Here is a 14,946-nt window from a genome sequence, read left to right as displayed (position 1 = left end):
TTATCTATGTAAGCTCTCCTGTCAACAGATGGGGGTTAATAGTGCCAGCAGAGGAATCACAGAGCAATATTTGGGCAGTGAAGAAGAAAAAAAAGAGGGGAATCTTTTAGAAATGCAGTGATAAAATAAGAGAAGAAATAAAAGGGCAGAGACATAGAAAATTATTTCACGGTGCCTGAATGCGTTGACATGACTGCAGTGCATTGTGGGTACGCTTGGCCTGGGGTAAAACCACTGGAGCAGAAGGACAGAGATGGGAGAGTCTGTGTGGTGCCACGGTGTGTGTGGCACACACACACACACATGCATCAGATTGTTGGCCCTTTTGACTTGATCATTCATCTTTTAACATCATTTTGTTTTATTAAATCCTGTTTATCAGCAATCCAAATGACCTATCACTATTAACGATCCATGAAAACCCTTTTTTTTTATTTATTTTTTTTTACTGTGGATACTGATGTAGAGTAATGACGGTTGTCACGCTTGTCAGACCGGGGGATGTATGCAAGGAAGATTTTTTTTTCAAGAGTCAGATGGGAACAGAGATGTAGGATAGAATGCAAACTTGGTGTGGGCCGGTTAGGGCCAGTTTTCTCTGCCCTGCGCTCCACTGAGCTGTAGACTTGTGAATACGCTAATATGATAACTTAACAGGACAGGCTGATGACATCACACACCACGGGCCCTGCAGACATCGCTTGAGTCACAATGTTAACGTGTGTGTACATACACGCGCATGTGTGTGTGTGTGCGTGTGCACGCGTGTGTGGTCACATCCTGAGCCACGTGCCGTGAGTCTGCTGCCGTAATATACACAGAGCCATAAATGTCAGGCAAGGCGTCAAGACCAAAGGCATCTGTGTACATTCACATGCCTCCACCCTGAACTGAGTGAGCTAAAAATCACATGCGATGGCTTTAAGCATTGAAAGATCGAAAATGATCGATAAGAATAATAAATGCTTTTAATGAACACAAGGCTACAATTCTTAATTGCCTCAAAGCTCTGCCTGAAAATCCTCTCTGGGACATTTTACATAATATAAAATAATGAGACCAAATTTGGACCCCTGGTTTTTGCATTACATAATACAGTAGAATTCCTTGTTTTATGGAACCAGTGAACTCCATTGAGGGGGAAAAAAGAGGGTTGGGCAATATTCATGAGAGAAAATGTCAAAGACACAAACCTTTTTATAGCCCATATTCAAATGTATCTTCTACATGTATCAAATTATTAACGACATACCAAATAAAATCCACACTATTCTTGTTGAAATATGTGTATGTTTCACTATTTTCTCTGGTCAGCTTATTTTACATTAAACAAAAGAAAACGTCACACTTTAGCATCAAATTAAATTGAGAATGACAAAAACACCCATGCAATGAGCACTAATTTTTAAATAACCACTGTAACATTTTAAATGAGCCATTTTTCCATGATTTTTTTTTTTTGCCTTTTCTTATAAACAGGTTTTGCTTTAGAAAATATGACTTGATAGTTTCCACAATAGAGTGTGTAGTTGAGCCTGTGTTTTGTCTGATTTTAAAATCATGAAACAGTACGATCACAATAATACTAGTTCCTCCATGTAAACAATTAGACAAGTGCACTCTAACAGTGAAATTCAAAATATCCCTCTTTTAAATTATTATTTCACCCTCTAATGGTGCATGCCTTCTCAAATGGATTGTCAGTATACATACAATGATCGATTAAAATGTTTCCCTTTTGTATTATATAATACATAACATAACTATCGTTATGTAATCAGCATCAACTCACAAGCAACTGATCTCACAAACTGTAATTATAAAAGACTGTGTACATGTCGCTGTGTGCAGCTGGATGAAAATTCAGCTTTATGAATCTGTAAAAAGTCATAGAAAAACAACAAGGCTCCAGGTTTTGTTGTTGTTTTCATTTTAGTTTGTTTCATTATTGCTTCAACGAATTTCCCACCGTCACTTCAGCTGTCAGAAAAATATCCTTTATGCAAACATATGTCTCCTGAAAATCATATCACATTATTAGGCACAGACTCATATTCGATATAAATATGTGCACACAGTTTACTTCTCCACACACACTTGAGCACTACTGAAACACTGACACAAACACTTTCATTCGTTTTCTCATAAACCCACGTTAATGATACAAGCAACTTAGAACAGAACTTAACTTGACAGCAGCTGCCTACTATGAGTTTTAAAAATGACCTTCAAAATCGGACTCAAAATTATGAACAACATCCAAAAGACAACCAAATTCTGAAATTTGAATATACCAAAGCTCAACTACTCAAATACACGATTATAAATATATAGCGATTTCTTCCTATCTCTGATATGCATTTCTTAGACAAAATGGAATTGATACGTTTTAATTCTTTGGCCTGGCCATCATACCCACATACAGCAGAGTATACTGTCATCAGTGCATAGTCAAATACCTGTGAAACTTAGCTACCCAAGTCTTAGTGATGAGGTGAACACACAACTACGTAAAGAATTTCATTCTCTCTTCTTTTTTCCTCACAAAAGTACATGCACAAGCACACACACATGGCATCCAGAGACAATTAGGTTAAAGGGTTGAGGCCCAGGTTTCTGGTCCAGGGTCCATGTTTTCATCTCCTAGGCGATAGCATTCTCAAGTGGTTCCTTCTCATCTGCTGTGGCATGACCGGCCACCTGCACTGCTGCCAGCTCCTCGTTCTTCTTTAGCTCCCGCTGATATTTGGCCATGATCGCAGCATAAGCGCAGCCATACACGGCTGCAGCCAGCATCATCAGACACACGATTCCACACACCACGCCGGTGATGATCACCGTGGCAATGGCGTGGCGCAAGTTGACAGGCCGATGCCTCTGCTTAGGTTCACACTCTGGCAGGCTCCCTCCCCCTCCTCCCCCGCCACCGAAGCCCTCCCCCATTGCCATGGGGACATGGAGAGTATGGCTAGAGGGATGAGCATGGTTGCCATGGGTGTGGCCTCGCAGGAGCCTCTCAGACTCCAGGTGGTGTATGTTGGCAAACAGGTAGTGGTAGCTCGTTGTCATGCAGGCATGAAAGAGCTGGTAAGGGACTTTCTGCAGGTCTCTGTCCCTCATTTCTTCGGGCTGGGAGCAAAGAACCTCGTCCAGCACTCCACCTTGAGATCAGAATCAGATAGTTGCATCAGAGGGTGAAAGACAAACTGAGGGGTAGTAAGGAGGAGGATGTCATGCACTAGTCAGTTGTTGTGTATTATAAGCACATTACTTACTGTTAATTGCCCATGTCCTATTTGTCAGCTTTCTAGGGAGGAGGCTAAAATCATAATCATCATAGCTGAGCCTTAAGCAACCCATTGCTTGAGATGTTTATTAATCGAGGGTGCAATCGCTTACTTAAATTGGGCTCTATTAGCAAGTGTTACATGATTAACAAATCAAATAGAGCTGTCTGTCGGATCACTGGAGCTGAATAAATCGAGTCTTGTGGTGAAAGGGTGGAGTTAGGACTTCATCAGCGGCGCTCTGTGTCCTGTAAATCATTTCATTATCATGAAATGATTAGCAATTTCATTTTCATTCATTATCCATTTCTCTCTGTGCTCATGTTGAGCATGCTCTGTCACACATTTCCTTTCTGCCTGCCTGATTAACCACTGGCTTTCTATTGAGCATACATCCCTGTATCTGAGTCCATTGTTCTGGTTTGCAGTAATTAGAATTTTCAGCCTTTAAGACGAAAGCTGTGTCAGGGTAACAGAGGATTGTAGGCGGGCCAGCCAACTCCAAGCAAGTGTAGCTTTCACTGTGCAGTGGGTATTTTGTTATCTAATGCATGCAGGGGTTGTTCTAGCATGGAGAATCATTGCAGTTAGCAATTTAACTCTTAATCACCCTGTGTGGACTCACTATCTCTGGTTGTAGAAATCACCACCATAGTAAGAACTGCTGTGTCGAGTGCCTAACCTTCAGGGCATTCCTTTTGATGCATAGTGCTTAAGTTCAGTCAATATCAATGAACCAAATGTCACAATCAAGACGACTGGAAATGTTGTAAATCATGACCATAATATTATCCATTATCTGATATGCATGTGGTCACCTTCCCAAAAGCTGAAACTACCAATTTTCCTTCCACAGCTTAATACCCCAAAAAATTGAAGTGCACTTATTCCATCCTACTTACTCCATTGTGTCAGTGTCTCCGAGGGCAAAAATACATGAACTGCATATCCATTTGGGGTGGGTCAGTCTTTTTCAATCTCTAAAAGAGGCCTTCCTCTCTTTGAGGAAACTGGCCAGTTTAATATTGAGTACAGCTGTTTCTACTCTACAAGTTTTAGGACACTTTCTTGTGTTAAAAAGTCAGTATTACCATAATTGAATATTACCATAATTCAATACTTTGCCCAGCAGGAAACGCATTGTGGTGAATGAAGGTTGGGAACATTGCAGACATTCCCCATCCACTGCCTAGAGCTGCTTGTGGTCTAACCTTTGAAGAGGTAGGTCTCCAGCCATAGTTTGAAGCCTATGAGCTGGCAGTCACACCTCCAGGGGTTGCCTCGTAGTGTGAGGCTGTCCAGGCGGGTCAGGGCCTCTAACAGGGAGCGGTCCAACCGTATCAGCTTGTTGTGTGCCAGCCCCAGGTGGCTAAGGTTCCTCAAACTGTCCCCAATGGCTCCAGGTAAACCCCACAGACTAAGAGGAAGGGACATGGTGAGAAAAGGAGGTGAGATACAATGACCAGTGTTGCATGAAGTTTACAGTGGCTATTGTTCGACAATGGACAAATAACAAATTCCATCTGTTCCAGTTTTATCGACATACCTGTTGTGTGAGAGGTCAAGGTGTGAAAGCGAGCGGATAGGTCCAAGCAACCGCTTGTCGAGCTCTCTCAGGCTGTTGTAGGCTAGGCTGAGGCGCTGCAGAGTCCGGAGACCCAGCAGAGCAGTTGGTGAAACAGTTGTTATAGAGTTATTGGAAAGGTCGAGAATGCGGACAAGGGGTATTTCTCTGAAAGCCATCGATCCCAGCCCCCTGATACGGTTGTCTTGGAGATACAGCTCTTGGGTGTCGGGATGCAGTCGTCTGGGGATGTCATACAGGCCTTGACCCCGGCAGTCTACTACTTTGTTGTCGCTGTTGCAGCTACACTCCTTTGGACAGGCATGTGACAAAGAGATGAGGGGTAGAAGGGCACACACGAGTACCACTGAGGAGACAAGGGGACAGAATATTGAATTACATATCTAAAAGTACAGTAAGCTTGAAGTATTTGCTGCAAAATGGTTGATGTCAAAATACAGCTCCATATATAGTTTGAAAGTGTAAAGATTTTGTTTTTATCTATTTCCAAAGTTTACTGAAGACGCAATGGACTACCATTAAATACATGCATTCACAACCTTGTGTTCAACTGCCATGGCCGCTATGACTGGACCAGATGATCAAATTTGTCTCGGCATCAAAATGTGAAATAACGTCTATAGAAAAGAATGCAGTCCATGAAAAGCTTTTTACCCTAAGAGTCCTCCTATTCATTGTCTGATAAAAAATAACTAAATTTGTCACTAATATGGAAACTCCCACCTCCCACGGTCCCACCCCTCCTTAGACATTGACCCTTGTTGACTTCACCAAAGCCTTATAACCCCTCCCCCACACTCCACCCACACACAAATCCATATACAGCAGATATTGGGTGTCTGATTCCCTTTGAGATGACTTCACATGTCCATTCCTACTGGAACATTGCAGCAGTATTTATAGCATCGGCTGGACTCGCCCGAGGCTCAGTGAGACGAAGCTCAGACCAGCACCTGGAAATGTGGCTAGCACACAAGTTACACTGAAAGATCCTGAACAGATAAATATGCTGCACTGTGTTTTTCGTTTCCATAGGTACAACAGTTAAAATAGTTCAAGAGCCATTTTTTCCCCATCTGGGAGTATTGAATGTTTTCTGAAATGGGAATTATCTAATTTTCCTCTGTACCAGGTAGCATCAATCTTCACCTTATTCATCCTGATGGAGCTTTAAGTTCTCACAACAACCTGAAATGTATTTTTCAGAATCATAATGGGAAACACTGTGCAGCCATTGACAGTAATACTCAAATGAACATTGATATTGGATATACATTGGATATTGATATAACTGGAATAATGTCTGATTGTTTAAACCCTGTTGTCACACAACACCCATCTCACACAGTTACTGTTTACCATTAGGCAGTGAACCAGTATTATCATTTAGACCATGCCAAACCATTCGTCCTACTGCTTCACTATTCTGTGAATAAACACCGTATCTGCTAATGAGATTGACAGTCTTTCTTTTAAAACAATAATATCATTATTTTGTCTTTGCTTGGCTCGTGGACTTGCACTGGATTGTGATATCCAGCTTTGGTAATATCAAGGTGCCGGCGCTCCCAGGTCTAATCTCAGGTGTAGTTTGGTACAGTGGCCAGAGGCAGTGTTGTTGTGATGATATTATCTTGCTCCCTTCAGCAACAACAAAAAAGCATCAGAACATGGTTGAGTTGAGATTTAGTGCGCTGTTGTGCAAAGCCCTCTGTTAATTGCATCCTTGTGTGTGTGTGTGTGTGTGTGTGTGTGTGTGTGTGTGTGTGCTAGAATTCATTCAGTCACATATGTTTACACACGTGTGCATTTACTGTACTAATAAACAAACTCATACGCATATACATAGAGACACGTAAATAGAGCATCAGCTCAGTGGAGCGTTGTGGCAGCAGCTCCAGAATGAGGTCAACACAGGAGAGTGTCCCTCCAGCCCAAAGTACACACAGAGATGCTTGTAATGATATGTACTCACAACCCACAGCGAGCAGCGTTTAAAATCATCTCACTACCGCACTGTCAATACCTACTGGAATTATTCAGAGCCAATGTTGATGTACGGCTATAAACATAAAAGTGTGAATGTAAAGTTGAAGTGTGCTGCACATGTCACGGCATTGTTTTAATTCAAGCAAGTGTCGTATCATCACTCAGTTATACAACAGTTTACACAACATACAAGTCTCAGCAGCTGATAGGAGGCCGTTTACCGCTACACAAAAACACAACACGTATACACAAAAGTATCCATGCTGACACATGGGGCTCCTACCTCCCATCTCAGCCAGTTGTCCCTGGGCCGCTTGCATTTGGTCGTCTCTCAGCGCCCTTTTTTGATTCTAGTAACTGTCACTGGTTGACGATCCATTTGCCGCCAGTACAGTCGCCATTTGCTTGCCCCGAGTCTCACCTGTGTTGGCTGATATGGTCAGTGGGTTAGAAATGACAGGGACTGAGATCAGCAGCAGAAACCCGTGTTGCCCTCAGGATCCCCAACACTGCTTGCACGGGCTTGAAACCCCATCAGAGCGGACAGATAAGAGCGCATAGCTTCCTGCCAGCCAGCCAGTCTGGGAATCACTGGAGTTAGGGAGATCTGCCTCTCTCTCTCTCTCTCTCTCTCTCTCTCTCTCTCTCTCTCTCTCTCTCTCTCTCACCCTCTCTTTCTCTAATGCTCTCATACTGTTTCTCAACCTCTTATTCAGTCTCTTGTATTTGTCCTCATGATTTTTTTTATCAGTGATTCTATTTCCCCTTTTCTTTTGTTCAATATTGTTTAATGTCTGCTCCTCTTTTAAATCCAAATCAACACTCCGTATCTCTCTCTCTCTAAATCAAAAAAAATCTCTCTCCCTCCCTCTCTCTCCCCCTGCTCTTGTTTTGCTCACTTGCTCTCCCTGTCCCCAGTTGTATTGGTGAGTGGGATGGTGTGTCATCTCCCAGTGGACAGCTGTGCCTCTTAAATCACAGCGCGCGCGCATTCACTGACATCCACATTACCTCCTATTGCGCTGGCAATAGACAAAATTAGATGTGGATGGCAGTGTGTCTGAACAAATGCTCAAACGCAGTGAACACAGTCGGAGGATGCCCGTTGCTGTGGCATGTTCTGGAGATATTACGCACGAGCCGTGGGCAGCAGGGCTGACAGAACACGCCCCCAGCACAGCAACACAGAACGCACGAATGCACACACACACGCATACAGCAGGATATTAAGCTGTTGCAGTGCATTTGCATGGATATATATTTATATATATTTTTTGCATGTAAATGGATTGACTGTTGAGCTCACATGAGCTTATGGGTCGCTTCAAGGAGAAGCAAAAAATGAACAAAAGAAGAGACAGATAGGGATTAATGATTGAATCATTTCTAACATTGAATATGATTGAGCTTGCAAGTTGACTTTGTTTTTCCGTACCCCTCCTGGTATTTACCCTCCTGTCCGTCCATATTTATCTCCTTTCTTCTGCTGAAGGGCATTACAATCATTTTCATTCTGTCAGGTGTTGTAAAAATATCAGTCAATATGTGTCACCATCTTATAATCAGTTGCTTAAATGTGTCAAGTTATCAGCCTTCATAATGCACTCACGGAAACATGAATGCATGTATAGGGGCCATGCACCTGTGTGTGTGTGTGCACACTCCACACTCACGTGCACACATGAGTGGACATGCACCAACAAAGGGAATTGCATCATGAAATGTGTGCTAACACCTTTGTATTTGCCAAAAGCCCATGTGGTTGATGTGTCCAGACAGTCTGACGTGTTTGCGCTGCAACGTCTGAAATGTGAGGCATCAAATTACAAAAGAGGGAGGGAGAGAAAATTTACCCTACTACTCCTCCTCTGACCAGAACGCCATATATTACTACCATGTGACTCGTGCATCTCCTGTGACGCATGTAGCATCGAAGCCTTAAGGGCATAAGATTGTTTATATGAGGCTCATTCAGAGACCTATTTGAGATTCTGACGATACAGATTGATCAAAAAAAAAAAGGCTTTTCCAATTATAAAATGATTTTCAAAAATAATTTGAATCTTTTGTTTGAACTATGCCCCAATAAACAGGTTTCAGTATTCTATCAACAAGAACACGCTGGAAGGAAAGGTCAAAGGAACCCATCTTGTCGACTGCTTGCATCCTTAACAACAGCCCCCTGTTCTGCTCATCCTCCGAAATGTTCCTCAGCATCTTGACATGATCCGCCCCTGTGCTGTCGTAGAGCTGCACTTCTGGACGAATGCAGCACCCAAATTGCCAATACCCACATCTCTCAGACAGCGCTGTGTGTTTTGTGACACTTGTTCATGCTCGTGCTAGAGGTGTTTTAGGCGTCAAGTTTGAATTGATGCACACTCAGATGCACCCTTGTGCTAATGGCTGTATACATTCATATAAGCCTTGCTAGAATCCCAAATATCTGTAGGCTTTAAACTGGGTGTCATCACTGCCTGCCTGGGATTGCACTGATAGGAGATGGGTGGGGGTGGGGGGTGGGGGGTTAGGTGGATTTGATGACTCTTCATCTTTGGACTCATGAAAGCAGCTCAGGGCGTAAATACCCCCAAGTTCATAAATCATACCTAGGGAAATTAAATGTTCCTCCATAATACATAGAAATTCCCAGGCATTAGTGAGACAGATTTGGGCTTTTGTCTTTGTTCTGAGCCGACTCCCAGGTACCAGCCAACATCAGTGCACTCCTCTAATACCCTTTTATAGAGCAAACCCTTGCACTGCTCATATTGGATGTATGAATCCATGAGTTATTTTCCTTGCTGAGCTGACAACTTGTTATCAATGGACTATTTCAACTTCTTTTTCCTTTCTCAATCTCTTGTTTCCTTTTATTATTATTTTTTACAACTTTTTAACGTGGATGACCCTTTATCTTTTATTGGCTTAATAATCTAGGTTCCCCTTGGTTTTTGTACCATGTGTGTTTCCATAGCTGTTGCCCAGTGTCTTAAATTAGACTCTCCTCCTGGGTTTTCCATGTGGGTGTAGAAATGGTGGGCTGCTGAAAGGATCTGGCAAAGCTTATGATGGGATAATCTGCACCTGTTTCGCTGGGCAAGGGCTAAAATGGGCCACAGCAGCATCCCCCTGCGCTTAAACAATCACGTAAACATGCAATCACACTAAACGAAGTGCAAACCAGTGGAATGTTCCTCACTGATAATGTTCCCCGCACGTGTTGACACTTAGAGATGATTTCACTTTTTATTATTTTTGCAAGCTATGCCTTTTAGTGAGGCTTTCAATTTATAATTTTGATCACAACTGTATGTTCACTCACGTAATTCATTCACATAAAAATATGCCTCTACTGAAACATGGCTTTACTCAAAACTATAATCAGTTTAAATTTACTGCTACCACCACTTGAACTGCTAAAAAAACATCCATGCAATGTAATTGCTGTTAAATTGTATATTAAGTATGTAATTGTAAGAATATATCTTGGCCGTGTCATATTAGTCATATAACAGATAGACACACTATGCAATACATAGTATTATATATGGCTTGTAACCATCACGACACAATAAGTGTGTGTGTGTGTGTGTCTTGACTAGTTTAAATATGTATATTGTATCTAATAGAGCCAATCAATACTATGTGTCTATCTCGGTGTAGTTTTTTCCAGCTGTTAAAACCATTCAACTGCCCCATTGGCTTTCATTGAGTTCCGTACCTGTGGCTGCTGTGCACTAGGATGTCGCTCTAAATTTTTGCTCCTGGAAATACTTGCACACCCCCCAAAAGCATGGCAAACCCCCGCTGAGAGAAAGCTGGGGTCCTCTGAGTCTTAGTAGCAGGGGGTGGTGGAAGGGGAGGACGCAGAGGAGAGGAGGGAAGTCAAGCCTGTGGTGAATATGTCAATCTTTCCTCGGCCAACTCCGAAAATGTTGACATATTGAATGTCAGCAACTGTTTCTTTTTCCAGGCAAGGAATTCTGGTCAGATCTATGCATTTAGGGACCTGCTGTGATGAGGCTTAGGGAGGTAAGAGCAGCTCTGTATACCAACTGTGGAAATGTCTGTTGGGGTAACTACAGGGAGGCAGACTGAGGAATTGGATGGATTTCATGTGGGCACAGAGAGAGAGAGGTCTGGTTTAGAATCGTGTGAAACTGCATTTTGAATGTGGTTAGCGGCAGATGTGTGCAGATAGTGCGGTATTACGCGCACATTCACGCACGCACACACACACGCGCACACACACACGTACGTTTAGCCTTCCAGCGAAATAAGCTGACGCATGTATGATCCAGGGTGTAATTGCCCCCATGGCCCATTTTGTCCAGCCGTGGTTTGCTTTTGCCTCAGTTGGGGGGGGGGGGTCAATTAAATGACCTCTGATGAATATCATTGTGCTCTTGCACCTCAATTGACAGAGAGCACACACACACACACACACACACACGTCCCATTGATACAACTTAGTGACTGACTCTTCTCTCTTTTTCAGCTGTGGGTATCCAGATGAAACTGGAGTTCTTTCAGAAGAAATTCTGGACAGCCAGCAGACAGGTACATATGCATAAACACACATCCTGCATGTTTACACATTCGCACATATAATACAAACACACCTAAAATAACCTATTGCCACTCTGCTAATGACACTGCCTACCCAAAGCAGTGAAGAAATACATACAAATCAAACATGAAGGTGAGTAAAGTCAAAAGAGGAAACACTAACCATTTTGTTCTTATTTCCAACTGCTTGGTTACGAATGTGTGGTACACATTCTCATAAAAGCATCCTTTGTTCACATCCCCACGTGTTATGAATATTTATCGACTCAAGAGGACCCATGAACGTGGGAGAACTTTTCAGACATAAAGGTCATTATTAGTCTGTTTCATCCCATTTATTTATTTTAAAAAGTGGTTGGGAAGACATTCAAGGTTTTCATCTGACAGAAGAAATCTGTGTTCTCATGCGAACAGTGTTTGTGGTGACATTCAGATACAGTTTATAAATGTCTTTTTTTTTATCTCATAGTGTGCAGCATTAGATGGGAAGTGCTCCATAAGTTGTGACGATGAGGTAAGTCAAACTTCATTTTCTCAACTGACCCTCCATGAATCTGTCACTTTTGCTTCTCACAACTGCTTTAACTCCTTTCTTTGTCACAGAATATCAACTGCTACCTCATTGACAACAATGGTTTTGTTCTGGTAGCTGAGGACTATACTCTGGTAAGACATGCGCGCACACTCTTAGACACATAGAAACTAAAAAAGCGAGATCAATGAAAAGGATTGCATACTGGCTTGTTGGTATAGTTAGAATAAACACATTATTGTTTGTTTTATGTGCAAGCGGAAAACACAGAAATTTAGATGCTATTTAGTTTCAGGAGGAGCCTTTAGAATATTAAGTTAGTCTGATATACTGTATACAGTGGCCAAATCACGACGGCAAGTTACAACAACACGACAGAAAATAAGAAAACACAAGGGCAAATCTAAATAAAATGGAAGCTAAGGTAGTTGTGTTTTCTTATTTGCCACTGTGATTTGCACTTCAGGGCCACCGTAGTTATCAGCAACGTAAGTTTCTTCACAGAAACAAAAGTATTTGTGTCAAATTGAGAGAGTTTGAGGACCACAACTCATCTGGGTTGATTGGTAGTGATGAGTTTGAATGGGATGTAGGTCAAGTTTTTTTCAAGCCAGTAGTTAACCTGTGGAAGTCCAAAGCTGAGCTTGGTTTTTGTTCCATGGCGCATGTTTTTCTCTGTTTCTAATAATTACATTTGCATGCCATGCATGTAAGAGACGCGGTGCTGTCCGACCACATACTCTCCGCTTAGCTGTCATCAGACGTGCTGTCACTCTGGTTTTGGCTCATCTGGAAGCCAGTCCGCTGGCTGTCACTGCCCTTCCCCTGCTTGTTCATTTCACGTGTCCCTCACTCGCCCGCTGCCATCCTTTATTCCATCTTAATTCTGAGCATTTAGGCATCTACTTGTCAGGTTGTTTCATTTCATTGTTGTCATGGTGTGAAAATGTCATCGACTAACAATGTCACACGAATGTGATCCGTCAAAATGTTGTTTTTAAATGCGTGATGGGTCTCGAGTTTAGTCCTGTGGGGCTGAGCAGGAGGATCTACCAGGCTGGGTCAGTTCAGGCCCTGTCGTGTCGCGTTGTGTCTGCGAGGTGGTTACACAGCCTTTTCCTCCCTGGTGTCAAGGAAATAAGGATGTGGACGGTGTAGTTCACCCTCCCTGCCCTCTGTCTGTCATGGCTTATGGAAACAAATGGGTAATAATTTAGAAATTTTGTGCTTGTGGCATCACCTGGTTTGGGGTTAGTGTGGACAGTTCAGGTACACAACACTTTACGGTCAAGCAGAGAGTAGTGCTGAGACAATAAGTTGATTGATGGATTAGTCGAAAGAAATTAAATATAAATCTCTCTTCAGCTTCTCAGATATGAAAAATGTCTTTGTTTTTTTTATACAATTGTGATCAGGCAAAGTATTTTTAAAACTGTCACCTTCGGCATTGGGTAATTGAGAAGTACATTTCTGATATTTCATGTATCAATCAATTAATAGAAGAAAAAAAACCTTAGAAAGCCCAGCAGGATGTCGTTTTTACGAAAGACAGAATATGCAGTGGAGACGAGCAAACTAAAAAATTCAAACGAACTTCCTATCTCCACTGAATAATCAGAAACTGCTTCTGTGTTTTACAAGGTGTCAACAGGTTATTCTCCACAGAAACCACAGGTTATTTGTGTGTTTTCGGAACTTGAGATCCTGGAGACAGCCTTTGGGAAGCTGTCTGTGTGTGATCATTTATTCTTAGTTCTTTTCTGGGAAGGTCTCTGAATCCCTGCATTTTATCATAGGTCTTTTCTGCACGCTTTGGGGTAATTGAAGGTTTCTCTCATGGATGATCCGGACTGTGCATGTGCCAATTTCTATACCTGCAAGGGCTTCGAAGCCTTACAAGCACTATTGTTTTTTTAAAGTTAGGCACATTTTATTATGACTTGTTTTATTAAGGAAAATCTCTCTACCTTCTTTCTCAGACGGGCAAATTTTTTGGAGAAGCGGAGGGAGCTGTAATGAGTAAGCTCCTGCAGATGGGTTCGTTCAAGAGGTACGGATTTCAAACTGTGTGTGCATGTGTGTAAATGTATGTGCATAATTTCAGGCTGGCCCGCAGAATGAGCACATGTCTCCCCTGGCGCTGACAGCTCTTAACTCGGCCAATCGTGTTGAGCTATTCAGCGTGGAACTCTGACCCCTCGCTCAGCAGACTCGTCCGTCAGGGGATTACAGCAAATCTTTTCCTGAAATGAAGGAATTAGGAGAAACTTGAAGTCACACATACACAGACACACGCGTGTAGACGCATTCACGCATGCACTGCTTGTTGTAGATCGGTGTCTCCTGGAAAACGCCAGGAGCGGTGGGTGGTGACATCCTGCATTTAATTTGGAAATTTAGCCCATGAGGATACCTTTCCCAGCATTACAAAGCAGAAATGCATGGAAGCAGACACCGACAGTCACATAACTGTACTTTGACTGTGGAGTCAAACTGCCATGGTCTTACATTTGCGGAATCTTAGCACACTCGCACAGTCAAGTGTAAATTTAGATTGCACAGAAACTTATAACCACATTTGCATCACTCCAGCGGGACTGTACCCAGCATTCACTTCTGTCTTTGCCTTGTGGGTGAGGAGAGTTTTATGCCTCTGCGCCGGGGCCAGAGGAAATATGTGTTCAGCTTGTCCTTCTGTTGAGTACCATTCTCCTTTGGCTTTGGGTAATTGATATCACGACTACCACAACGTGATATGTCATTAAAGCCTTGAGCAAATTTTCTTCAAATTTGGTGCAATTGGTTACTTGGACTCAGGGTGAAAGGGTTCGATTTGGGAGGTCGATGGACAAGGTCTCTGTGACATCACAAAACATGCCTTTGTCTTTGTGCATGCAGGGCATTCCTTTCAAATTTGTCGCAAACATTCAATTAGACACGGTCACTGTAATCGCACAGAATGGGTTTCTGGCCATCACTGG

General features: G+C 42.5%; 2 protein-coding genes across 5 annotated transcripts in view; one reads left to right on the top strand and one right to left on the bottom strand.

Annotated features, from left to right (window-relative positions):
* cacna2d3a (calcium channel, voltage-dependent, alpha 2/delta subunit 3a) overlaps positions 1–14,946 on the top strand; it is a 113,120-nt gene that overhangs the window by 86,414 nt on the left and 11,760 nt on the right. For all 4 annotated transcript variants that reach the window (XR_007030501.1, XM_035645641.2, XM_047331159.1 and 1 more), the window contains 4 exons: positions 11,363–11,424; positions 11,903–11,947; positions 12,037–12,099; positions 13,945–14,015. Coding sequence is in view for 3 of the 4 variants with exons in the window: in XM_035645641.2 (XP_035501534.1) it covers positions 11,363–11,424; positions 11,903–11,947; positions 12,037–12,099; positions 13,945–14,015 (241 nt within the window). In the remaining variant the exon portion in view is untranslated. The remainder of the gene's footprint in view (positions 1–11,362; positions 11,425–11,902; positions 11,948–12,036; positions 12,100–13,944; positions 14,016–14,946) is intronic.
* On the bottom strand, positions 951–7,489 carry LOC118317164 (leucine-rich repeat and transmembrane domain-containing protein 1). Its single transcript, XM_035645642.2, has 4 exons — positions 7,145–7,489; positions 4,834–5,218; positions 4,499–4,704; positions 951–3,161 (listed from the first exon to the last, which is right to left on the bottom strand). The coding sequence occupies exons 1-4, from the start codon at positions 7,179–7,181 to the stop codon at positions 2,644–2,646; spliced, it is 1,146 nt and encodes a 381-aa protein (XP_035501535.2). The 5' UTR covers positions 7,182–7,489; the 3' UTR covers positions 951–2,643.

Source organism: Scophthalmus maximus, chromosome 3 (genome assembly GCF_022379125.1).
Source record: "Scophthalmus maximus strain ysfricsl-2021 chromosome 3, ASM2237912v1, whole genome shotgun sequence".
NCBI lineage: Eukaryota > Metazoa > Chordata > Actinopteri > Pleuronectiformes > Scophthalmidae > Scophthalmus > Scophthalmus maximus.
Note: the sequence above shows the minus strand (reverse complement) of the source record. Positions and strands in the feature narration are given on the sequence as shown.